The following is a 19,915-nucleotide window of genomic DNA, read 5'->3' on the forward strand; positions in this document are numbered from 1 at the left end:
GTAAATAAGTTAGTTTTTCAGAAATCTCAGCTAAATTAATCAATAAATAGAGTTAGAGCTTAGTAATAAAATTAGTAAATAGTAATAATATAATTCGTAATAATATAATTAGTAAGTTAGTAATAATGAAAGCAAAGTGTAGACAATTGAAATAATGAAAACATACACTTCTCCAACATAAATTCTCCAAACCAAACAATAATAAAAGAAGAATCAAAATTAGGATTAAAGCTGTATAAAATGCAAATAATTTAATCCTAAACGTATTTTTTACCCACAATTTTATCACTTAGTTTAATATAAATTATGACTATCATCTAGATTTCATTAAATTTGCATTTATCATTAGAGCTTCTATCATGACCATCTTTAATAGTACCAAAAGAACTTTCCCAGAATTGTTTGTCTCGCGATATTGAACTTGGAACAACTACGATAATAGAACTTTTCTTCGTGCGGTTCGTAGATTAAATTAGTAACGGTCTTGCCACCGTAAAAGGATCATCATTTACAAGATCGAAATTCCGGAACCTGATTTCTGACCGAGCGGCCAAAGCCTGCTGATAGAACGAACGCCCACCTCTCTAAAGTTACCTTTCTTGTCAACAACCACCTGTTCGATAGAGCGAGGGAATCGAGAGTTAGCCGGACCTTCATGAAAGGGAAAGCAAAGAAGCTCCAGAGTTTTTGAGAGGAAGTAAAAAAAAGTTAACGTTCGCTAAGTTTGTTTTTAAGGTCACGTGTTTTTAAATGTTGTGTTTGGAATAGTTTAGGAGTTGAAAGTTTTACGTTTCTTATTATAAGTAATTTGTTCTGAAAACGATTGTGATTTGAAAAAAATTGATAAACTGTTTTATGTAAGTTATGGAGAAAAAACGAGTAAGTTAGAAGTTCTGTTTTTGATATTAAAAGAGTACAATACAGTGCAATTTTTAAAAATTGAAAGAAAAAAATTATTGCATTTTTCGGTTGTTTATTTTTTTAAGATTATTGCACCAAAATATTAAATTGATTTTCAAAAATTGGATCAACCGTTTGATGTAAGTTATGGAGAAAATGTTAGTAAGTTACAAGTTCTGTTTTTGATATTAAAGGAGAACAAGACATTGCAATTCTCAAAAATTGAAGAAAAAAAAATTATTGCATTTTTCAGTTGCTAATATTTTTAAGATTATTGTACCAAAATATTACATTGATTCGCAAACATTGGATTAACTGTTTGCTGTAAGTTATGGAGAAAAAGTGGGTAAGTTACAAGTTCTGTTTTTGATATTAAGAAAGAACATTAACGTGCAATTTTCAAAAATTGAAAGAAGAAAAAAATTGCATTATTCGATTGTTTATTTTTTTTAAGATTATTGTACCAAAATATTAAATTTATTTGTAGAAATTAAATTAACTGTTTGATATAAGTTATGGAGAAAAAGCGAGTAAGTTACAAGTTCTGTTTTGATATTAAGGGGAGAATAACACATTTAAATTTTCAAAAATTGAAAAAATATATAGAATTTTAAAATTTTTTATCGATTTGAAATTATAGTACCAAAATATTGAATGTTGAATATGCTTCAATAGCATATTCAAAATGCTTTTGCAGGACGCGTTGTAACATGCATGAGCTTGTGTACTCACTTGACTTCTGGATTTGCACACTCCTATCAAAACATTTTAGTAAACTTCTATCATTTTAACTATTTAATGAAATAATTTGCATAAATTATGTAAGAAAAAGAATTAATAGTACTTTCAATATAAATAGTTATTGCAACTTATTAAGCTGCAATAAACGCGTTGTGACATGAATGAGAAAGTGGACTTGTGCGCTCACTTGATTTATGGATTTGCACACTCCTATCAATACATTTTAGTTAACTTCTAGTTTTTAAATATAGTTTTTGTAGTATGCAGCGATTTTTGTAATTGAGTTGACTGATTTTGAGTAATTTACGAAATTTATTATTGTCATTTACGCAAATTATTATTGTCGCGAAAGTAACTTATTTTATATCATTTTTTGAAATCAATTATTTCAGAACACTGCCATTTTGAAAAAAAAATTTTTTTTCAAAAATCATTTATGCAGCAAAAATTTCATTCATGCAGTTTAAGAATAAAAAAAAAAATAAATAAAAAAAACGGAATCAAATTGGGGTGTTTTTTTAATTTTATGAGTGCGACAAGTTATGAATGATTTAAAAAATAAGTTATAAATATTGTATTAAATAAGCGCTAATTTTTTAAATATTTATAATCGTAGCATGATAAAATGAGGATTAAAATACTTATAGCAAGATAAAAAAATGTTTTGAGTTAAGTTGATCACAATCGTTGAAATGCACATGGAATTAAAACCTGGCATGCTGGAACGACTATATTTATTTATGAATTTAATACGATTTTGTTTTTTGAAACTCTAATTTATTCGAAAGTTAATGTAATTAGGTGCTTTTTTCGAAAATTTTTCTTCACTTTACATTTTGGTTTGCTAAGTAAAAAGAAGACTGAATTGAAATTAAGAGTGCAGAAAAAGTAAGACGAAATTAAAAACTTCTCATTATATGATTAGTTCAAGAATTATTAACGGTAAAACATATAGTAAAAAATACCATGCGAATCGATCTGCAGTACCCGCTAAAATGCAGCTACTGAGTAAAAAACAACAACAACCCATTTTGTTTGAAATGAGCTTTTTTCAAAATTGCAATTTGTTCGAGAGTTATTGAAACTTTAACTGCTTTTACAGTGATATTTTTCTTACTCTTTTTGATTTAAATATTGATCATTGATTGACTATAGACTATCGATCGTTGTAGAAAAATTATTTTTTCTCTCTCGAGATTTTTATTTTATAGGCTCGCGCTTAAGTTAGTGTCAAAAGCGAAAAAAAAAAGAATTAAAAGTAAATAAATAAATAACGTCAATAAGAGAGCGAAAGTGATTTGATATTGCGCAAATATAAATCTTAGCATCTATATTGAAATTTTTAAAAATTAAAAAACAAGAGAGAGAAAATTTTTTCCTTATTTAAACTGCAATTCTCGCTAAGTAGAAAAATTACTCCTCATTTATTTCTATATCTTGAGTCATACAATCTGTATAAGTCACGATCATTTAAAAGTAAAATCTGTATTCACTTTTAAATTATCATGATCATCACGATCCTTTAAATGTAGTATATAGATTCTGCCAACTCTTCTGTCTTAGCTGCCAACTCTTCTGTATTTTCCCAGGAAGAGTCAATATTTATATACATATCCTAATGGTAGCGAAATTGGAGCTTCGAAATTTAAATCGTAATTTAATACATTTTTCAAAATGATTTTGATTACTATTAGATAGAAATATTGAAATAGATTTGTGAAAGACCTGATAACTATTGAATAAGGATTTATACTGTTGGTGAATATTTTAAATTGCTCTCTTAATGATTCCCAATTTAATTTTAAATCTCTACCACTATGAAAAGTTTGCAGCTATGTTGTTGGAAGTCTATCTTTATGTTGAAAAAAGTTCCTGCCGCCATAATCATCAACAGTTTCAGAAAATTTTGTTTGCGCTCCCTTTTTATTCTAAAGAAGTAAAAGCTATAGGATGAATGAATCTAAAATTTTGCTCATCATGTTTTTCGAGAAAATTTTGTACATTTTGTTATGAAAATGTTACTGATATGAACATCAGATCTTATATCAGAAAATTAGCACTACACGTTCAAATTTTAAATTTGTTTNCTCGCCAGATTTAGCCCCCAGTGACTACTGGCTCTTTGCTGATCTTAAAAAAGTGCTCCAGGGAAAAAGATTTGGCTCAAATGAGGAGGTCATCGCTGAAACTGAAGCTTATTTTGAAGCGAAAGATAATTTTTTTTATAAACATGGTATTGAAAAATTGGAAAAGCGTTGGAACGATTGTATCACCCTAAAAGGTGATTATGTTGACGAATAAAAAAAATTTTGCAAAAAATTTTTTGTTTTCATTGTTAGTCTCGGGACTTATTGATCCATGTGTTATATGATGAACGAATATAAAATTTTGCTCATCATATTTTTCGAGAAAATTTTGTACATTTTGTCATGAAAATGTTGATACGAACATTATTATTTGAGTTACTTTATGCCAATTTTTTTTTTGAGGGGGGGGGGTGTTTATTACTCAGTGTAGCAAAAATTATTAAAAGGAGAATTATGATGTTTTATAATCATTAGCTCTTATATCAGAAAATTAGCACTACGTGCTTAAATTTTAAATTTGTTTATGCGTAATTAAATAGTTTATTTTCATCCTTTTTTTTAGCGTTTTTCTTTTCTTCAAATTTTCAGATGGAAAAGAGCAAAGTATTCCCAGTAATATTAAATTTTTTTGTAGGAACCTATTTTTATGTCAGGTGTGAAAAGGAAATCATGACTTTCTATTTTAAATTTCAAACTGACTTCGATTAAATTTCAAAGTTTGCTTTTTCGGCTCTTTTTGAAGAATTTCATTTATAATATCTTTGAAAGATTTGAAAAAAAAAATTAATATATTTTAACATTGTTTGGAAAATAACATGATCAAACATTCTCTTTTCCTTAATTCGAATAATTTTTTTCTCCATTTTGTTTTGGTTTGTTGTGTGCGGTGCTTGTTTTGCTTTTTTTTTCATTTTTGAGGAGAAATTTAATGGTTTATTCATAGAAGATTCACTGGGAATTAAAAGTTATGTCCGTAATCAGAGACGTCCGCTTTGTAGTACTGTTCGTAACGGGAGGTTTCAACGTATATTTAAATAGAAATGTATCTTTTTTTAAAACAGGGTTATTTTAATTTTCAGCTCATCGAAATTAATTCGGTAAGAATATGTCAAACAAATAAACCAGAACAGGAGTTAATCTTGAGGTTTAAAAGTAAACAACATCTTAAAGTCGAATAAAGCTTCACGTGTCAAAAGCATTGCTTGAAAACATTCTTCCGTGTTTTGGTCAATCGATTCGGACCTTGAATGAATTGTCAAACAATCAAATGCGTGGACGTATAATGATGAAATATTGCAAAATAGTGCTAACGGTTACGAGTAAGTCCACTCTTCTATAAGGGAAAGTTGTTATAAGAGCCCTGAGGTCGTCGCTCTAAGTGGGTGTTGAAAGGTCACTCGCCAATCGTTGTGGGCGATATTCACTTTCGTGGGATGTTCTTCTAAGATTGGAATGTTTTAACGCACGGTTGAGGAATTAAGAAGATCTGATGAAGCTGCCATAATTTTGATGATCTAGAGTAAAATTACAGAGCATTGAACACCAGACTTGCTATTATTTCTAAAATGATTGTTCGTGGTTGTTAGATCCGAAACTGTGACTTGTCCCTCAACGCTAAATTTTTTTTATATGTACAATCAGAAAAATCGGTTCCTCAAAGAGCTATAGGGTCTGTACTTTGAACCATAATACGGTGCAAATTAGCAGCGATCTTAGGATAGTGTAAGATAAGATAATGTTTCTGTTCAAATTGTATTATTGTAATTAACTTTAAATATATCGATGAAATGGTTCACTTTTGCACCATAATATGGTTGCAGCAAATTTGTAAGGGCAACCCCAATCGAGGTGACGTAATCACGATGATTCCAGTCACTGTCTGCTTTACTGTGACGTACTGAGTGATTTACGGGTAAAAAGAAACAAGTTCCGGTTCACCGTCGAATATGACATCATAAGCGCCTTGTCCAATTATAAACTATCTATAGCTCCATCACTGCTAGTGTGAAGGCGTTTTTAGTTATTTGTTTTCGCAAAGTTTAAATGGATAACGAAGACTCTTGCGTTTTAACAGCTAGTTCAGAGATTTTATTTCAACTGGCAATTTTTTTTCGAAAACTGAAGTTATTACAACTTATCATATGATATTGTTGTAACTTATGAAATTAATAATAATAAAATAAGACTCACTTCTGTAATGTTCAATCATCATTCCTCATTCGGGAACTTTATTTTCACAAAAGCCAATTTTTGAAAATTCCAAGATCAGAAATCAAATTAAATGAGGAACGAAAAAGGCAATAAGCATAAGAAAGCTACAGAAGTAAACAAACTTTAGATTGCTAAACGCTAATAGTGTATGATGGCGGAATAAGGAAAATAACCAGTGCCTTGCCAGATATTTTAAACTTGCTGAATATCCAAATCCTTCACCGATCCTCCTACTTCGGTGACGAGCTCGTCATCAGTGGTGACTCCTAGTCGTCACCGAGACAGTCACAGTGACCCGAATCACCTCGATTGCGATCACCCTAAGATATTATTGTTCAACACAGCCAAATTACTAAGAATGAAGATTATTGAAACGAATGAAGAGAGCATTATAGAGTCTACAACAGGGACTTTTTCGCCAGTGTTAAGTTAGTAAAGTTTAAATTCTCATTCAGTTCATGTTTTATAGATCAACATAAAAAATTTATACACCTTATACATTATTATTATCTATGCATTTTGACCACAAAGATTATTTTAGTATGTCTCTTTATAATTAATTATAATAAAATCTAATTTCTAATAAGAGTCAAATACTTTAAATTTGTAAACTTACCATCTTCAATGAACGTATACTTGAGGTAGTATACGTTCATATACATTCGCGTCAACACCCTCATAGTTTTGAATCCAACTTAGTAGACGAAGGATCTTGAATAAAAATTTTTTTTTGTTTCCTATGGCCAAGGTTGTAAAAGACCACTCACCACAAGACAAAGGGGGGGGGGGACAGCAAAAGAAACAAACACAAAACAAAAACAAACGTGGCAAGAGAAGTCTATGAACCCAATAAGTCTCTTGCGCGCCAGTAACAGTCACACAAAGAGATATCCCCCAGTGCCGGGCAAAGACGAAGGTGGTCTGCATCCATCTCCGCTTGAATCTTGAATAAAATAGCAGAGCAAATAAATATGTACCAATAAACAAACTCACTTTTACGTTAAAAAGGAAAACTGTGAAAACTTCTCACGGCTTAGTGTATGTAAGGTGTTCCGTATTCACCACTCTTTATAAATATTAAAAAAAAAAATCTCAGCTGAATAGGAGTCATGAAATAGATTCCCGAGACAAACAAAATGGTTTTAATATTTTTAATCCCATTTTTCTCGATACTGATTCGTGAGATATCATCATCAAGTAAGGCGGGATTATATACTATCCTGCTATCTTGAGAACTGCAGTTAGTACGATTTTACATTGGTAGGCACGGATTGCTATGTCTTTTCTTAAATTCTACCTCATTGGAAATGGTTTTCATCTTGTTTCCATTCCCCGGATGCCCTCCTGCGGGGGACGGGACGGGGTTAAGCTTTGATTATCTTGTTTCCACACCAGCACGCAACTTCAGATTTTAAGTCGGGAGGAGTTTTAGTGATAGCTAGACACATAGATAACGTTTTTTATTCCTCGTTTCTATTTTTATTTGTGATTTTTAATGTGAATTTTTTGTTAGTTTATGTAAGTGATTATGGGAATTGTGAATTTTTTATGAATGTGTATACTTGTGGGGAGAGTAGATATCGGCCATGTCAACCTTCATCTATGAAAAGGTACCCCAACATAGACTGGACTGGACTGGATAGGATGTAGACCAAAGTACCTGCCGGCAAAACGGGCATCTCATTTCTTCATCTAACTCAGAGGTCGCCAAACTTTTTTGATCATCGACCCCTATATAATTTTTCGAAATCTCCATCGACCCCCACAAAAGTAATTTTCTGTTAATTAAAATAAAACTCTATTAGANTTTTCATTTTCACGAAACACCACTTCGGAGACGAGCTCGTCATCAGTGAATCAGTGATGACTCCTAATCGTCACCGAACCAGTCACAGTGACCCGAATCACCACGATTGTGGCCCCCCTAAGATCTTATTGTTCAACGCATAGCAAAATTACTAAGACATATTGCATTATGGCGTCTGCAACAGGGACTTTTTCTCCAGTATTAAGTTCGTAAAGTTTAAATTCTAATTCAGTCATGTTTTTATAGATTAACATGAAAAACTTATACACCTTATACATTATTATTATCGATGCATTTTACCCACAAATATTATTTTAGTACGTCTTTTATAATTAATTATAATAAAATCTAATTTCTAATAAGAATCAAATACTTTATAGTCCAGACCTTTGATGTGATCTTAAGATCCATGGACACGAAAACAACAACAATCAAATACTTTAAATTTGTAAACTTACCATCTTCAATGACCGTATACGTTCATATGCATTCACCTCAATACCCTCATAGTTTCGAATCCAACTAAGTAGACGAATGATCTTGAATAAAATGGAGTAGCAAATAAATATGTACCAATAAACAAACTCGCCTTTGCGTTGAAAAGGAAAACTGTAAAAACTTCTCACGGCTTAATGTATGCAAGGTGATCCGAATTTACCATTCTTAATAAATATTTAAGAAATTTTTTTTTAAATAGGAGTCATGATCCCATTAAATAGAGTTAAATAGATTCAAATCACAGTTAAATAGGAGTCATGAAATAGATTCCTAAGACAAACAAAATTGTGTGCAAAATTAGGAAAATTTGCCACAGAGAAACCTATAGTAATCTATGACAACCTATGGTACCATAGAAATTTGAATGGCAAGATACCATACGCCTATGGTAACCATAGAGATCTGTATGGCATTTATATGGCACAACGCCATAAGCCTATGGCAATCATAGAAGTTTGTATGACAGGATACCATAGGTCTATGGTAACCACACAGATTTGCATGGCATTTATACAGGCAAGACATCATAAACCTATGGTAACCATAGATATCTGTATAGTATTTATAACCCAAGACAATGCCTTATGGATTTGTACCTCACATTTAATATTTTTAATCCCATTTTTCTTGATACTGATTCGTGAGATATCATTATCAAGTAAGGCGGGATTATATACTATTCGGCTATCTTGAGAACTCCCCTAGCCACCAGACTCGTGTTTTGGCAGTTAGTATTTAGTACCGTACGGCAGTTACTACGGTTTAACTTCGGTTTAGGCACGGATTGTTAGGTCTTTTCTTAAATTCTACATCATTAGAAATGGTTTTCGTCTTGTTTCCACAGCAGCAAGCATATTTTAAATCGGGGGGAGTTTAAGTGATAGCTAGATATATAGATAACGTTTTTTATTCATCATTTCTATTTTTATTTGTGATGTTTAATGTGATTTTTTTGTTAGTTTATGAATGTGATTACGGGAAATGCGAGTTTTTTGTGAATGTGTATGTTTGTGAATTTTTTGTCGACTTTTTATTTGATTGCGATTCTAATAATATATATTAAGGACAGCCAATACAGAAGATTCTGTATTAATGAGAAAACTGAGTATGGTAATGAATTGTTTACCACTATAGATATTTCATGTCCGTACGTTTTTTTAATCTTTTTTTAAAATTCTTTGCTTTCTTTCTAATAGTATATTCAAATTGATAATAATCCCTTGGAAATTTATTTTCTTAACTTTTAAATTCAAGAAGTTTTCATTTCACTCTTACAGAAGTTACAAAAAAGAAGAAAAAAATTATAATATTTAAGAAGCAATTCATTCAGCATTCCGTGGTAACTGTTTTCGATCATTTAATCGTGTGTTATTCATAACCGTAACAAAAAAAGTTCCGCTACGGTTAAGGGAGTTACGCGATCGGCTATAGATATCCAATGCGGATATCAAAAGTGTAATCTTTGAAAATCATCATATTCACACCATAAGACAATACTAAGAATAACACCAACAAGAAACATAATTGTTTCAAGGTCGAAAAAGCCTAGGCGATTTCCTCTATCGTAAAAGGCCAGTGACTTCTTTAAACAAACACTAACTATAATCATTGAAGTATATTGTATTTGTTTACACTATTTACGATGCAATTCCATTTTGAATTAGGGGTTGAAGAACTTGAACTATTTATGGAGTATTTTTTTTTATAAACTTTTTACTGAAAGCGATAACGTGTAGAGTGGTATTTATAAATAAAAAAATAAATGAACAAGAGTTTATTTATTTTTTTATAAAAATTAACAATTCACAACAACTTGTTACAGTTTTGCCATCATAGATTTAACAACGTTCAAAATTTGTTTAATATTCCTCATGATTTTCGGCAATTATGTAGGAATTTACCTCTTTGTATTCAAAAAATTCTTTTCTATTTTTAGTCTTTAAGGCTGTAATGTTTGTTAAATCCTTAAAATTGGAAACATTAGTCTTTAAAATATTTTATAGTGAAGTAATATGCACAATGCGCCAAAAAAAAAACGGACAACAGTGCATAATTTTTTATCTAATGATTGGATCTTTACGTTATAGGACTCATACTTATGCTAGGACTCAAATATGCTAATTAATTAGTACACACGATATTTTAAGATACGGAATTAGACACAAAAACTTGTTTTCTCTGAGCATTCATGTATCTTTAATTCAACGGATTCGGATTTCTGTCTCCCAAAGTATAGGGAGCAGCTGCAATCTGGAAAATATGGTCCCAATAGTTTGACCACATTTTAAAATACGTAATTTTACATGACAAAATACAAAATTCGAACGAAATCAATGGAATAGTTCCCTAGAAATCGAGCTTTTAAATATGCAACTTCTTATACGACTTGGCGCTCTGTACATCAAAAAATTGTGAAGAAGTAATAAGCTGTTTTTTAAAGCTCTGTCACCAAGGAAAATAAAAAAAGCCATAGTTTTAGTGCCTTACACTTGAAGCAATGCGATGATTTTAAAATATATATATAATCTTGTCGTGAAGAATTATTTGGGCTTTAGAACGGACAAATAATTTAAATATTTTAAAAGTTATTTAACTTCTTTAAAAATCACCAATTAGGCGACATTTTTTCACAGAAAATTATTAAAATCAATGCATTATTCTCAGTTTTTGCAAATTTTCACGAGCCCAGGTAATGCAGCATTGGCGCAAGTTTTTAAATATTAAAAAATTAGACCACAAACGCTTTTCATTTTCACGAAACTTAGGCTTTTTTCCACATTCACGTTTTGCGCCATTGTCAAAAAAAAAAAAAAAAAAAAAAAAAAAAAAAAAAAAAANAAAAAAAAAAAAAAAAAAGCGTAGTCGTCGTAATTATTGCTGGCTTTAGATAGTTCTGCAAATTCACATCCGTAATAAAAAATAGCATATTATTCGCGAAAAAGCATAATTTAATTTCATATTACGACAGAGCCTTTGAAATACAGCCTTAATGTTAAAATTCCAGCATAACGTCCATACATATGGACAATGAAAACGTAATTTTTCCATATTTTTTTTTCACATTCCTTTTTAACAGAGACTAAATTCTGCATTTTAACAAAACTCAACTATTTCAGATATCTACTGATTCCGTTGCTTATAAAATAATTTTAACGTCAAAATTACGGGGAAAAAATCAAATCCACTCTTTCTTATTTGGCGGAAAACCACACAATATCTAGACATTAAAAAGAAATTAAAAGTTCAGAAAATGTTAAAAATCGCAGAAAATACTTATGCATTCAAGGAATAAATAATTTTTTTTAAAGATAAAAATGCGTCGTATTTCATCAATTTTAAAATCGATCATTAACTTATGCAGTTTGATAAAGTTAATGTCAATTTAGTATTTATAAAGATCATGGGGGTATCATTTCAAGTGCTGACAAAAAAGAAACATGTTAACCTTAATTGTAATTTCAGTACCGCTTAAAAATAGTTGGTTGAGAGCTACAGTTCTTCCGGGTTGGCAACTATGAACAAATATTTTCTCAAAAAGACTAACAGGAAAACCGAGATCAGTACACGGATCTTATAGGTGGATTGTGTACATTTATGTCTTTCACAGGTTATCTGTTACTTAACAATTCAAAAACAGCCAACACTTATTTAGGAAATTGTGAACAATACACCAAATTGAGCTTGATAGATTTACTACGAATGTGTTCGGATACGTTTTTAGCGATAAAAATTAATAGAAATTATATTAAAGGACTATAAGTTTGATCTAAAAGCTTTTACTATTTTTAAAAAAATGTAACTTATCTTTTTATTTTTAGGTAATAATTCGAAATATGCTGATAAACGCACACATTTTCATCATCACTGTGGTAAGTGTTAAACTCTTTTTTTTTATTTATTATTTTCTCAAGGAAAATTACTTATCTTCAACTCACAATATGAATGTAAAATATTTCAATATAAATTATTAATTTTTGCATCTTTATTCTAACCTTTTATGACCCAAGGTACTCATTAGGATATCTTCCCAAGTACACTGTACCCACAACCTGGAAAAATTAAAAAGTGGTATATGTATAAGTATTTCAAAATTTGGCAATCACTTAAAAACAATTTCTGTGTTGTGCTTTAGGCATGCCATACCAGATCTGAAGAGATTAATCTAAAATTATGTTTTTTTTTAACTAGCAGAAATAATAATTCATTAATTTTTATTATGGTTTAGAAATAAGAATAACACCACTTTTTGCATATTGGGTTATTTTTTTAATCCTCATAATTAAAGAGTTGAAAGGATAAAGACTCTTAAGTGACATTTTTAAGCAATTTGAGCAATAGCATTGAAGTTTATACGTTATTTTGTATGTTGAAAGAAAAAAAAAGATTTATGCATTGCATTTCTCATTTGAACTGTTCCAACATCTCCTCAAGGAAAGAAGGCTTTCGCACAATTTATTTCGTTGTCAGACTCAATTTAGTAGTCTGACGCCGGGAATACTAAAAGATCGGTTTCTGAAACTAAAGATTTCTAAAAGATCGTTTATAGTAACCCGTGCGAAGGCTTTCTCTTGTCTGAGATGTTGACTGTTCGCATCTTAGCTTGGCGTTTTAATATGCTGGCAAAAGAGATTGTTGTCGAACGTTTGCAGCCAAATGCATATGAAATCATCTTTCGCTGCTAAAACAGTCAAGGAGTGAAATTAGTATCCCTATCCGCTGATTTTTTTCAAAATTTAATGACAATGCAAAGTATATCAATGTTGTATAGTTAAATGAGTGCCAAAAAATCAAAATATTTTTCTCAATTAATCTTTTTTCAAAAATTAACGCTCTTCAATTGTGCTAATTTTATCTTTAGGTGTAAAAATTGTTTTGATGATCTTATTGAAATAAAATTTATAAATTCCTCAAATCTAATTTTTTGCAGAATATTTTATGCTCCAAGGCGATGGAAACAAAAAGTAAGTACTAATTTTTTTTAAAAAAACTTTATTTTTTCTTTATTAAGTTACATAAAATGTATTCCTATTTACACTATCAATACAACTCCAATAAAAAAGAATTTAAAATTTAAACATCGTTTTTAGAAAGTTCATATTTTACGCTTCATATTTTACAGATACGGCAAGTAAAAAATGTAAAAGAAGTATCACAAATATATTCTAACATTTTGCCATATATTCAAAATAAAATAATTAGAAACTATATCCGAAATTTCGTAAAAAGATTATATTTGTTGGAAATATTTAAGTGTTGTGTTGATAATAAACATAATAAAAATAATCTTATATTTTTCCTATTTTTTTAAGAATTTATATAGGACCGTATGGAACATAATAAACAGTTGACTTTACTGAGGGAAAATAACTTTTAGTAATCTGTGTTATCTACTTCGCTTCAGTATTAACAATTGCAAAATATTACACAAGATTTCTGTTATATATATTATGTTACTGTGAATGGCTGAAATAAGTGGTTGTTGACATCCACCAGTGAATGTAGACAAGCACATAGTCGCTTTGGTAAATGTCCGAAATATATACTAGGGCAAGTTAAGTGCCACTGCCCAATATACATTTGCCCGGTATGCCCTACATCAATGTTTTTTCAAGGTCAAGTGCCACTGCCCAGTATGCATTTAACCGGTACTCCGAACACTGATGTTTCTCCTAATCCAGCCTCAGCAGATATTAAAATGTCGAATCAATATAAAAATATCAACGAATAAATTATATAAAATCGGATATAACAAATATTTCGGACATTCACCAAAGCGACTATGTGATTGTTGACATTCACCGGTGAAAGTCGTCATTCTCTTGATTTCGATCATTCACGGTAACATATATACGACATCTCACGATTTAAATACACGCATCTGCTCCATTTCATAACGATTGCAACTCCAACATTTATGATGGCAGAGGAATGTTTAATTAAGGCAAACACCATAAAATTAATGAAAACTATGTAATTATGGCTTGCAATAAAAATCGAAATCAATACTTATTGCTATTTTTTTGTATGCTATTATTCTTTGTGTTATCATCCGACAAATAATTGTTATAATCGGATCTGAAACGTAATATTTTAGGACAAATAAACAAGACACGCTGATTACAACTGCAACGTGATTGGTAATTTTAACTTCTCTGGTTTTTCAACTGGATTCTGACAGTGTGCAGAGGTAACAGTTCTGACAGTGTTTCGAATAAATTTTTAATTAGTTAACAAGTACATTAAAAATGGACATTGTACCAAAATTTCTTAAAACAGTTTAAATTTGTACTGTACTTCACCTTGTGCAACGAGTCTGAGTTTCACACATTACGTGATTTTAAACGATGTTGTTGAGACAAACTCAGTACTTAAATAGAATTAATGCAGACCTAGTATACTATTGAATAGAAAATCTTCCACGGTTAACCTGAACTTAACTGTAAATTTTTAATTCAAAGTTTCAAAGCAATTCAAAACCGAAAAAATTTACATTTTTAAATTTGTTTATCAAATAATGAAAAAAAAAAGATATACATGGATATTCAGATTATTGGTGATAGATTGATCAATAATTTAATTTTTAAATTATTTTAAAAATTGGTAAAAAAATCATTTTGTTGCAAGTTCATAATTTTTTTTTGCCTTTCAAAAGGATATATATATATATTGAAAGTATAGCTACCATTTGCATAAGGAATGTAACGGATAAAATTTTTTGATTCCGTTGCAAATATTTCAGTTGGAATAGTCAGTTTGCAATGGAAATAGTTTATAGTTGTTCTAGTCATTAGCGCTATCTGTTGATGAAATTTGTAAAAATTTTTACGATTTCGAGAGACTAATTATCTAGTTTTTTTAAGCAGAGTGCATCAGATCGTTCTAACTCCTTACAATTTTCCTTAAAGGATTTTTTAAATAGGCGCTTATTTATGGAACATTCTGTTGTTCTCTTTTTTGCTTATGTGTTGCGTCACTAAGATGATCGATTAATTTTCTTTTGCTAATATGTTGTTGTTGATATGTTGTTTATTCCTTCAGTTTCTGTGGATTGTCACAGTGATCCAGAGCATATAGTGGTCAGTGTGCATACAGATGTATTATTTGAAGGATTGGTATATGTATCTGATAGATACGGTGATTTCAATTGTACAGCCTTTGGAACTAGAAATGACACAACAGTTCTTAAAGTACCAATGAAAGGCTGCAGCACTCATGAGGTTCGTAAAATAGTTACATCTTGCTGAAATGTATATTTTATTTTATAACCGTCGTTGAACAGCCGACCCAATTTTAGGTTTACGACTACCAATGTTCAACTCCGTATCATTGCAATTTTAAACTCAATTCAGAAGACAAGGAAACTCCTGGATCAAGTATTGGGAGAAATATGCCTTAGTGGAGGACTTTTTGATGGAACTAACATAATAACAGCATTTGCGTTACATGGAAAGGAAAACTACAAAAACTTTCCATGGCCTGATGACAAGGGGGCTTTTTCCTATGATCCGTTTACCACTGAGGATATTTTACGTGAGCACTATGGTCTGTGTGAGTCATGTGCGGAATTCGTATCGACCAATCATAGCTCGGTTCATCTCATTGGAATGCGGATGCTCTATCTCTTGAGCCACCAGGGCTCTGAAATGGCCGTTATATTTTATAAGAAATATCTAATAAATAGTAATTATTCGCAGTGCTTTGTAAAAAAAGAAACTAAGCGAATTTTCATATTGATTTAGTGCGTGGTTTTTTCCAGTGTCGAAAATTTGAATTCACTTTTTAATATTGAAAAACGGAGTTGCAAAGAGTGGAAAAACCCGTGTCATTTCCAAGAATAAACCAGGTTTTTTTTAGGAAGAATATTTTAAAATATTTTTTCTCTCATTTTCTGCAGTTAAAATTGGGATTCAATTGGCATTGATTTGAATGCCAATTCAAATTAATTGTTCATCTTCCAGCAGAAATAGCAATTTATATAAATATTAATTTCTCTTTTTAACTCGTATGTCATAATCTGTTTTTAATTGGTATTTTAACAGAATTTGCTTTAAGTGAATTTATAAAATTAAAAACATCGAATTCGACTTCTAACAAAATTCTGCATGATTAATAAAATAAATTTTTAGAAAAAGAATATATTAAAAATCATTATAATTAAACTAATGTAAAGCAAGCTGTTTAATTGCTACTTTTACTGCGGCTGTCATATTGCATACATTTATATCTCGATTCATATTGAAAATGTCCAGTTTTGTTTACCTTTAAAGTTCCCATTATTCCCCAAAATTCCTGGCTTTTTGTGCTATATCCAGTTTTTTTAATGCACACTTTAAATTATATCGATTAAACCGCGTATTACAAAATATGCCATGTGTTCCAGAATACAACGATCAAATTCAAAAGGTAGATAAAAGGCATCAAAAAGTTGAACACTTATCATAAAAGTTTCCAAAAACCACGTTCAAGGGTCGAAAACAGCAAAAACCATATGCAGGTTTTGATGTCACACTGAAAAACAACTACAAAAGAACTACTAATTCGCTAGCTGCAAAAAGATTTATTTGATTACTTATTACCAGTAGTTTTCAAAATGTCACCCATTGACGTCATTGCTCAGATTACAACGACGTAAGAACGAATCCGGAGGGTATAAGGCGATTTCAGGTTTACTTTTGACTGCTGAAGCGAAGACAATCATCGCTATGAGATCCTCCGGTACGAAAAAGTGGCAATAATTTAGGTAGGACAAACTACAACTGACCTCCACCTTGATAAGCTAGCATGTACATGTTGTTCACAATTTTCCCTCTCTCAAAGTGGGTTCTGACCCTATGCTCTATGGAGAATTTTCATTCCTTGATGTCTTTTATCACCCCATTGAATTTTTCGATCGAAATTCAAAGCACCTTGTACGCATTTTGAGCTGTAACCATTTTTTTAAACACACATTTCAAGTTATGCCCATTTTCTGCGATAAATACATTTTCTACTATTAGTCTAAATAACCATATCAGCCCATGCATATTCTCTTAAATATGTCTTATGTTTAAAAAAATAAGCATGCCCCATGCATTTCATGCTATTTATGTTCATTTTTTAAAGCGTGCATTTCAAACTGCTATGTCTATTTTCTTAGGCATGCATTTTAAGTTGTGTCCATTTTCTTCGATTTGTATTTCAATCTATGTCTATTTTCTAGTTACGTCAATTTACTTAAGCATGCATTTCAAATTAGGTCAATTTTCTCAAACATGCATTTTAAGTTATATCCATTTTTTTAAACATGCACTTCAAACTATGTCCTTCTTCTTGAGCTTGCTTTTTTTCAAGTCATGAATATTTTTTTAAGAGCAAGCATTTCAAGCTACCTCAATTTTCTTAAACATGCACTTCAAGGATACTTCAATTTTCTTAATTATGCTTTTTCAGATAAATCTAAAATGAAAAGTTACCTACAAAAACAAAGGAAGAAGTTAAATAGTTATTCTTACATGAATGAATTTTCATAAAAGCTTGATTTAATTTACAGAAACATCCAGGCCTCTTCATGAGTAAGGTAACTGTACAGCAAAACCCAATGATAGTTAGTGCCGGTGATGGTGAATATGAAGTTGGATGTAAACTGTTCAGCGGTGATCTTAAAGTTGACACTGACAACAACATTGATGTAAGGTAAGTACAAACTATTTTACAAATTTATCATTCTTTCGCTTGAGTGTAACAATAACTCATCTTCCTTGAGAAACGATTGAATGACGAGGTGACGTCCTGAGAAGCCTATGGCCGCCATCGGCTTCCCAGCCTTTTTTTTTCAATGACCACTTTGTTTAGCATTATCTCAAACCCGAAATATTAAAAAACGTTTAAGCGCGTAAACATTTAAAACTTTTAAAAATATTTACAAAATCTGGAATTTCCAAAGAACTTTTTATGATCTTGTTAATTAATTAATTTTTATTTTATTTTACATGTCTAAGTATTAATTGAACAGTTTCAGCTTTAAAATTTTTTTGCGTAGAAATTTTTTTTCTTCATTATTTATTTACCAATTTATGAAACTTTTTTTTAAATATAACAAATGTATAGTAATAAATTACTTGCTTGAAGTAATTTAAGCGTGCAATCTTATTGCATTAGGCGTTTGACAAAAAATCGTGAAAAGTTTTAAAAGCTACCACGTCTCATTTCTGACAATCTACTAAAGTTGAGCTTTTGCTTTTTATTTTTTTCCTTCCTTTTTTAGTAGTCTGTTAAAAAAAAAGTTCTATCATCGATAATTTATAAATAAAATTAAAAAAGAAATAATAAATCGAAAAACAGAAATTGAAAGTTTAAAAATTAGTTTACATTAATTTACAACAAAAATGATTTATTTTGCCTAAAATTCATGATTGCGAGAGGGCTTTTAAGTAAGATCGTCATTACACATCCAATGAATTGGGATATTTGGGTTTCCGAACAAATAAGATTAATTTGCAATTGGCCATCAAACAAGTTTGTGAAATGAAATGTAAACAAGTGTAATTGATTTTCAATTTACTGATTGATTAATTAATTTTTGTTTCAGCGGATCGTACCAGAAGGGTCCTATGATGACATCACCGTCACCCGGCCCTGAAGTTAAACTTCGAATTTATGACTTCGAAAATGATGTTTTTGTTGAAACTGTTCGATTAGGCCAAGTCGTTGAATTGGAAATAACAATAAGAGACGGGAGTAAGTTAATACTATTTTTAAAAATTTTGTTTGTGTATAATAGAAAAAGAGTCTGAAGGTTACACAAATTACCCACTCTACATCTTTCACCTTCTCCCTTACTATGGTTTCGTCAAATGTTGCTTTTTCCCCACGGCAGTACATTTCAATAAGGCGTGGGAGAAAAAAGCGAGATTAAAATTATTGTGCAGGAAAGGGTAAAAGCGCGGGGAGTGGGGAAATTATGCAGCCCTGAAGCGCCAATTCTATTTATAGAAAGTATAACCTATTTACTTAAAAGTCTTTATTGTTAATAGCAACTTGAAAAGAAGGTAAGTTATTATTATGATTCTTTTCGATGAAGTTAAAACGTGACTACGTAAACATTTTATCATAAGTTTTTATCTAAGAGACTTGAAACATTGTCATGAAACAGATATATAAATGCAGTCAGCACTCTCTAGTACGACCATCTTTACATCGACCTTTACATTATAACGTTCGATAACGTTTTCGTAATGTTACTTTAACGCCCATTTCAACGTCTGCAATAAGCTGTTCATTTCAATACTTCGAAAATATTTAGTTTTGTTTTCAATTCCCGATAATGCCACTTGAAAAAAAAAATTTCAGCAATTTTGTGTTCTTCGGACGCATGCCCTTTAACCCTTTATAAGGCCCTTTTTTTCCCTAGTAATGCTAGGTTAAAATATTTTTGGGATTGGGATAGATTAATAAAAAGAAATTCATTTAGCTTATTAATTAAAATTAATTTGCTTTTCAAGTTAATTTTTTTGGTGGGAAGTTGGGGGGGGGGTCAAAACTTTACCGATTGTAAAGAAGTAGCCATAAACTTGAACTTTCGTGCTTATAAATCATCTAATTTAAATTCTTTGCTTATAATAACAAATAAACTTAGTGAGAAATGATAAAATGAACGAACGTTCAACGCACAACAAGATATAGCTTCCCAGTG

At 30.6% G+C, this 19,915-nt stretch overlaps 1 protein-coding gene across 1 annotated transcript in view; it reads left to right on the forward strand.

The window, feature by feature from the left end:
- Nucleotides 1-494: 494 nt before the first annotated feature.
- The window catches only part of LOC107443610 (uncharacterized), a 217,288-nt gene continuing 197,867 nt past the window's right edge, over nt 495-19,915 (forward strand). The window contains exons 1-6 of the mRNA XM_016057535.3: nt 495-879; nt 12,063-12,113; nt 13,172-13,205; nt 15,283-15,461; nt 17,774-17,916; nt 18,812-18,960. Coding sequence (XP_015913021.2) covers nt 865-879; nt 12,063-12,113; nt 13,172-13,205; nt 15,283-15,461; nt 17,774-17,916; nt 18,812-18,960 — 571 coding nt within the window. The 5' untranslated portion in view covers nt 495-864. The remainder of the gene's footprint in view (nt 880-12,062; nt 12,114-13,171; nt 13,206-15,282; nt 15,462-17,773; nt 17,917-18,811; nt 18,961-19,915) is intronic.

Source organism: Parasteatoda tepidariorum, chromosome 8, assembly GCF_043381705.1.
Source record: "Parasteatoda tepidariorum isolate YZ-2023 chromosome 8, CAS_Ptep_4.0, whole genome shotgun sequence".
NCBI lineage: Eukaryota > Metazoa > Arthropoda > Arachnida > Araneae > Theridiidae > Parasteatoda > Parasteatoda tepidariorum.